The sequence below is a fragment of the Tetrao urogallus genome, assembly GCF_951394365.1.
Source record: "Tetrao urogallus genome assembly, chromosome: 21".
Taxonomy (NCBI): Eukaryota; Metazoa; Chordata; class Aves; order Galliformes; family Phasianidae; genus Tetrao; species Tetrao urogallus.
Window position 1 is genome coordinate 1342064 of NC_136834.1, and position 7461 is coordinate 1349524.

At 46.2% G+C, this 7461-nt stretch overlaps 2 protein-coding genes across 2 annotated transcripts; both read right to left on the minus strand.

Moving 5' to 3' along the window:
* Positions 1-626: 626 nt before the first annotated feature.
* NPPA (natriuretic peptide A) lies at positions 627-2912 on the minus strand (the record flags this gene model as incomplete). Its single annotated transcript, XM_079545529.1, has 3 exons — positions 627-643; positions 918-1203; positions 2793-2912. The coding sequence occupies 3 exons, from the start codon at positions 2910-2912 to the stop codon at positions 627-629; spliced, it is 423 nt and encodes a 140-aa protein (XP_079401655.1).
* Positions 2913-6623: 3711 nt separating this feature from the next.
* Positions 6624-7253, minus strand: LOC306954334 (natriuretic peptides B-like; the record flags this gene model as incomplete). Its single annotated transcript, XM_079545409.1, has 3 exons — positions 6624-6649; positions 6767-7061; positions 7158-7253. 3 exons carry the CDS (start codon positions 7251-7253, stop codon positions 6624-6626), a joined length of 417 nt encoding a protein of 138 aa, XP_079401535.1.
* Positions 7254-7461: the final 208 nt, after the last annotated feature.

Genomic DNA, 7461 nt, shown 5'->3' on the forward strand with positions numbered 1-7461 from the left:
ATTCCCTTTCCTCCCTCTAGTTAGCTTCTAACTTGTGGAGTTTTGCTTCAATTTTTACTTCTTTTCTTGTAAATTTTGCTCACATGAGGGATGTGTGGCAGTGGAGTGGCAGCTGCGTTGACTGAGTAATCTGTATCAGCAAAAGGACTTTCTTGTTACTGAAGCTACATCTACTCTTGTGGGTCTTCCAGTGTTGAGCAAGCTTTTTTTTTTTTTTTTTTCCTCCTGCTCATCTGTTATAATTTCTTAGTGTAGAGAGGAAAAATCTAGGGAAAAACTCATTCTCATTTTCCCAGCTTCATACTTTCTTGGTCTTGTGTAAGTGAGATCCAGCCTTGCGGGTACCAGAGTACCAATAAAACGTAGGCTTTTGACTTTAGGAAAATACAAGAAATTTTAATGCAACAGACAGGAGAGAGGTTCCAGCATAGATATCTTACGTGTTAGTTTTATTTAAAGATGGTCTCACGGTGCCAGAGTAAGAAATGTTATTAAGAAAAAGAGAGAGAGAGAGAGATCAAATAAATAAATAAATAAATAAATAAAAATAGGAATAACTTTCTGTTGACGAGCTTTCATCTTGGGAGGAACGGGTTCTGCGAAGCATTCTTCAGGGTGAAGTGGTCCTAATTCTTCCTGGAACCTGCAAACCGAACACACAGTAAGTGGTACTGGAATCTTTCTACCTATGCCACCACTGTCAGCAGCGCTTTCATCCGTCTGATCAATAAACGTGAAGTTTATTTTGGAAAAAATTTGGAAAAAAATTAAAGATTGGACTAAAATGAGCTCCTTGTTACTCAAAGTGTTTAACGATTTCTTATTGTTAAAGATTTTAATGAAACCTTGCTCCTCCCTTGCTGCAAAAACATAAATGCAGTCCGCCTTTTCACCAGAATGGCTTAAGTTGGACTCACCATTGCAACCCATTCCACTCAGAGAGCCAATCCTATCGATTCTTCTGCCGAAGCAGCCAGAATCTCTCATCATCCGGGGCATCTGCACCCCCCTCAGTCTCTTGAGGAAGGGGTTCCTGTAGGACAGAGGAGTGTTGGATCTTAGATTGGGTTCAGCCTTCTGCTCATCATTGTCATCTATGAGTTCTGGTGGAATCTCCTCTTGGGTTTGGGGCTCTTGCAGGTCAGGATTGGACTCCAGAGCTTCAATCAGTGCAAACTTATCCTCCAGTCTCTCCAGAAGAGCCTATAAGAGAAGGATTCATTTCATAAGACTCCTGGTTTCATGCGTTTATTAGCTCTTCCACTCATCTGACTCTGAATTTGTCTGTGGTTCTGCAGCCACCTTTAAGTACTCCCTGGTTGGATTCCAGAGATGCTGGTGGTTCGTGAGCTCTGTCCTCTATGTTAAATCCCTGTTTACATTAATTCCACCTATCTGTAGCTGTAGCTGAGAGGTAACAAGCTGTCTGCCAAAGAAGTGCCACAGTCCCACTGGCAAGGATAGAAGAGCTTTTGGCACAGAAACAGAACAAGAGATGCCTCTCAACCCCGCAATAGTCCACGATTTCAAAGTACTTCCGAACCCATAGTGACTCCCATGCTCTCAGAAGTTGCCTGCAATGCTGCTGGTCATCTATTGCCTCTCTCTTCTTATTTTGACTAAAGTCTGCTCATCTTTAACCCCCAGTTATTGCAGTGGACATCACTATGAGAAGCTCCCAGTGTTTTCCACTAATCTCTACCCTAGGTATTCTAAGATTTCTGCTCCTTAAAGCAATGTGCATCTCCTTAAAAATATCTATATGAAAAAGTTGTCTGCTATCTCACCTTCTGGGTACCATTCTCCATAATTTTTAAAGCTTTGAATAATAGGGAACCTGCTCAAGGACAGCTCATCCTTCATCATCATCGAAGAATCGAATTGCCCATCTCTGAAAGTGGGCTAGAGAGGAGTGAACCTCATGGTTTGCTTGAGGGTGAATGCATTTGGAAGCCACTCTTTTCAGCTGGAGACAGAGGAGCCTGAGGGCACGAGGCAGTTTTAGCTTTGGCTGACACTGTCCTGATCATTTTAGAGATTTGGTTCTCAGGATATGATGCTGGCTTCTGGGCCAGTCCAAAGAAATGCTTCAATTGTCAGGTTTGGTCTTTAAAGACAGAATCTTAAAGTTTCTATCATTCCCCAAGCTATTGTAATAAGTCTCTAAGTCTCGCTTATTAAAGTAAGCCTGTGGTAATTTTACAGCTCCAGAGTCTTTTCTGGCTGTGTCACAGTTACTTGATCATACTGTTCCTCTCGGTTTGCACAAGTAATACACCTTCTAGAAGATTGACTTTGAGTGCTCTGCTTTACCTCTTCACCTCCCATCTGCATGCAGCTCTTCTCTCTTAAATCCACAAACCCAAAGCAGTAGGGCTGTCCTGGCTCACTACACTTGCCTCTTAATGGGATAAGCTCACTTGAAAGTTTTCCGTTGTTTTCATTGGGATGCCATGATGCATTGCTATGTTTTTTCTCCGGGATATTGCAGTAATTCATTAAGAAACTCAAAATGAGGCTATTGCTTAAGAGAAGGGTGAAAACCCAAAGCAGCCATCTCACGGCATAGGAATTCTGTTTCCCATTGCCACCCAGCAGCTTGGGTGATCCCAGCACTGGAGGGTATTGCCCTACAAAGCTTCTTTGAACCCTGTGAAGAACTGGGACTTTGACCACTACATGCAATCGCTAACGTAGCTATCTGACCATACAAAAGAAAGGCAAAAGCACAGTTGCACACACTTCTAAACCCCCAGGAAGTTTAACCTTTTAAAAGCAAAGAGTCATCTCACCTCCATGCTGGCCAGTTCTTTGGCAGGGCTGAGGTTGTAGATGGGGTTGGCCCTGCTGGGCTGCAGCTGGACAAGAAGCAGCAAGAGGAAACCACAGGAAAATGAGCCTCTAGTGTCCATGGCGCTGGGTTCGTTGGGAATAGGGGAGGTTCAAGCTGTTTCTTCTGAGATGGCTCTTCAGGTCTCTCTCTTCTTTCTCCTATCCTCTCTCTTTCGAAGCTTGTCTTTTATATGGTTTGGTGTGATCTCTGCTTCCTGGGTTATCAGGGGATTTATCTGGGGCACATTCCAGTCCCACTGCAGGCATGCGGTTCTGTCAAGGGAAGATTCCCTTTATTAGCTGTCATTAGGCAGCAGCTGCTGTTGCTGAGGAATGTATGTCACAAGTCAGTGATTTCATGTCACTCCCCCTCCTCTTGATACCAGGCGCTGTGATTACATAGTCCAGTTGGAAATTCTTAGCAATTTTCCTTCAAGAGACCCCTATGCTCAGATTTAGGGAGGTGGGAAACAGCCGCTCTAAACTCTGCTCAGTTAGAAGATTTCCGTAGGGAAATTGCTGTTTATAAGGAAAGCAAGGAAGCTTTGCAGATGAGTATTTGGTGGAGAGCAAAGGCTGAAGATGAATCTACTTTTAGGGTACCTAAAGTACCATGCACATTCTCCTTCTATATAAGGAATACACGTAGCCACCGCATGCCATGGAATGTGCTGAAAATCTCAGGTTTGGGCCACTTCCCTTTCCCCATCGCTGTAGAGGTGAGATCACATTAAGACTTTGTATTTGCATGTTGCCAGCAACAGAAGCACCCGATCTGCACCTCCCGGCAGCTGCTGTGGGGACACTGAGTTCCTCCAGCCCCATGGAACTGACTTTGGCACCGCGGAAAAATTATTATTATACTATTAACAGCTGGACATTTAAACCAGTGGGATTTCTTTAAACATCCGTGGTAAGGTTTGACCCTGCATTAATAGTATTTAAAGAGGAGGTGGCCAGATTCTGGATTAATTTTTGTGTACTGGTTTCTTTGAGAACTGAAGTTTTCAAGCTTACCTGAAAACTGTCTGTGTTGAAATGAGAATTTCAATGATGCAGACTTGCTGCTAGGTCTTCTTCCAGCACTGTCTTTAATGCAATTAACAACAGCTACTTTTTTATATGTTTCAAACTCTGAAGCATATTGTTTGTGCTGCATTTTCCTAACATTCCTTATACTCAAAATTGAAACAGGAAGAGATACGTGACAAAGTTGCCTATGTCAGGCTAGTAATAATTTGTTGGCTTTTCATAGAAATGTGGCTCTTGAAATAATCTCCAGGGTACAGCTTCTAAATAATAATAGAATAAAATATTTTTTCATGTCTTAGCACAGTATTTGTGTACAAACATGCAAACACACTGTTCACATGACCTGCCTACCAAAATTATACAGGAAAGGGCATTCTCAAGGTTGTGAAGTCGAGCCCAAATACTGCTTTTTTCCCAGCATGGCTTGAAGTCAGCCCAGCTGTACGGTATCATAAAGCAGTACTCAGTTCTGTACTAATGTGTTCCAGCCCATTGTTATTTAGTCCTGTTCAAATTGTGGTAAAGAAAGAGTTACCAACCTGACAGCTTTGTTACTGACACACCATGCTGCAATGTCTACATGGTTAGCTAAATAATTGCAGGTATTTTCTTACTTATCTTCATTTTGCAAGCTGAGAGTGGATGAGTATCAGTATTATAAATGGTATTCATTAATACTGAGAATCCAGTTTCAAGTAATCAGGGTCTGTTACTGTTCTTTTTCTTTCCTTTTGCTCCCACCTGCCAACTATTCTCTAGTGCTGTCCCTGTGCTAAAAAAAAACCCTGTTGCTCCATGTCAGTTTTGCCTGAGAGCTCAGCACATCTGTAAAGTAAACCCCAGGTCACAGACCCAGCTCTGAGAAAGAAGGAACGTGGTATCAGTCATGAGGCAATATTTAGCTATGAGTGGCCTATCTGTGTAAAACAACCTAATATTCCAAGGCTGCCTTCAGTAACCTGGACCAAGAGCTACTCCTTTCTTTTACTAATTAGTTCACTTTCTTTCTTCCACATTCCACAGCAGATAGATGAGATCTAGGGGCCCAACTGTAGCCTCAATAGAATTTTTCCAACGTGGATATGCCTCTGCACTATTTCACATAGCCTATATGAAAGCATACAGATGGGATGAACTGACTGGCCGTCACGGTAGCTATCATGTTTACAAATTCTGTCCTCTGTTATCCATCTGACAGCTCTGCCAAAACAAATGGGGTGTAAAATGATAGAACTCAGCTATTAATTTCACTTGTTTGTCTGCTTGGGCTATCTCAGCATCATCACCCTTGCAAGGCTAATAGGAACTTTTGGCTTTACAGTCCAGCAGTGAAGGGACAAGACCAAGGCGTTACCCATGCTTTGCTAACTATTTGTACAGTAAATACTAGAATTCTAAATAGAGCACTAGGTTCTTATAAATGCATGTTGTGACCAGTTTTAGGAGTGGGAAAACCAGTTTTAGGAGTGGGAGTATGGGACAGGAGCTGAGGAGGAGGAGGATTTCAAGAGGATCCCTGAAAGGAGCAGGGATAGTACATGGACAGAGCTCAGCCGTGGTTAGCACTGCCACTAGCCCTGCAGCATGGTGAGGTGACTAAAACCTTCAGAAGAACTCTGCCGTACACCAACCCAAGCTCTCTTTTCTTGCAGTTCCATTAGATCAAGAGTTATAGAATCATGGAACAGTTTGAGTTGGAAGGGACACTAAAGGCCATCAGATGAAACCTCTGCAGTGAGCAGGGACACCCACAGCTCCATCAGGTGCTCAGAACCCCATTCCCTGACCTTGGGTGTCTGCAGGGATGGGGCACCTCCACCACTCTGGGCAACCTGTACCAGTGCCTCTGGGCAACCTGTACCAGTGCCTCATCACCTTTCTTCCTTATACCCAATCTAAATCTCCCCTCCTTTAGTTGGAAACCATTTCCCCTGTCCCATCACCATTTGCAGGGAGGCCTTCCATCCCTGGGATCATTTTTGTGACCTTCCTCTGGATGCACTCCAACAGGTCCACATCTCTCCTGTACTGAGGACCTCACACGGTGATCCAGGTGAGATTTCACCAGCACAGAATAGGCTCAAGACCATCAGTTTGGGAACCAAAAGGAAAAGGTAATGATGTGCAACGCGTCCCTGCAGGGGCTGCTTTCCTTGCTGCGGGCTTCTGGCGTCTGTCCCCGGTCCTGAAGGCCTGGCTGCCCTTCGGCTGATGCCAAGTGTATTTTTAAAGCCATGCAGCTCTTCTGTCTTCAGTGGCACTCCGTGGCGGCCCGCCGTGCCAAATTTAGCATAGCCCATGGGACGGGGCATCTGTAGCACACTACTTGGAATTAACCCCGAGCCCTCTGCCCACCTACTGGGAGGATTCACAGCCAGAGCACTGAAATGCTCGTGGGAGGCAACTGAGCGCATTGCCATGGGTCTGGAATTGGCTGTGGTGCCTCTCCAGCGCAGCGAGGAGAGTTACTGGGGTGACTCCCTGGCATGGAATGGTGCTACACGGCCTTCCAGACCTGGCAGGGTGATCTGGCCAGTGCCAAGGACCAAGCCCTTAGGGTAGAAGGAGTGGAGGTCTTTGGGGGGTGGGGAAGTATTCTATATCTGCGCTATTCTGTGACCAAAGAAAACACTTACAAAAGGCAGTAGAGGCTTCATACAAAAGGTTTATTGTTGTATACCCCAAATTCCAGAAGCTTCAGGGGGAGGCAGGCTGTCCAGCAGAGGGACAAGACCAGTGCTTGAGAGCTAGTCCTGGCTTCAGCTTCTCCTTCTCCTCCAGAAACCTGAAAAAAATAAAGGGCAAGGAGCTGGAGGGGTAGGGGAGCTACTCTGAGGCTGGCAGCCAGCTGCCCCTGTCCCCACCACTTCACAGGGAGTTCTGGATCTGACCCGAGACCTACGGGCTTTGTAGTGATTGCATCCCAGCCCCGACTGCGCGCCGATTCTCTCCATCCTCGTCCCAAAGCAGCCGGAGAAATGCCTCCGTCCGAAGGAGGAGAGGAGGCTCCTCCACTGGCTCTGTCCCTCCGCTGGTTGGGGAGGGCTGGGAGCTGGCAGAAGGGCGCCCACCGGGCTGCTTTCTAGCCCCTGGAGATCCCACTCAGAGCCACCAACTTCAGCCCCAGCACCCAGCTCGTCTTCCAGGGCTGGTGCCCCTTCCTCCTCCTGGAGCTGCTCCAAAGCCTCCAGGAGCTCCTGGAGAGGGAAGCAGAGGTGAGAAGTGGCAGCTGCAGCATCAGATGGGCAGCTCTGCTCTTGTCCTCATGTCCCCAGGAGTCCCAGCCCCAGTACCTGCAAGGACTGCAGCTCCGCATCATTTTCACCACCAGCCCATGGCATAAACAGCAGCAGTAGTGAGGCTTTGCAGCAAAGATCCAGCAGATGCATCCTCTCCTTCTCTCTGTATTTCTCTTCCTATCCTATCCCCAGCTCTCCCTGTGTTTTCACTTTACCCACAGAAGCCTCTCCTTATATCCCTGCTCTCTCTGCCCAGAGGGAGCTCAGCTGCCTCCTTCCAGATCCCCACAGGAGCCAGAGCTCTGTCCCCCAGCCTCGATAAGGGAACTGGTTACAACTGGCCCCATAGGTGACCCTC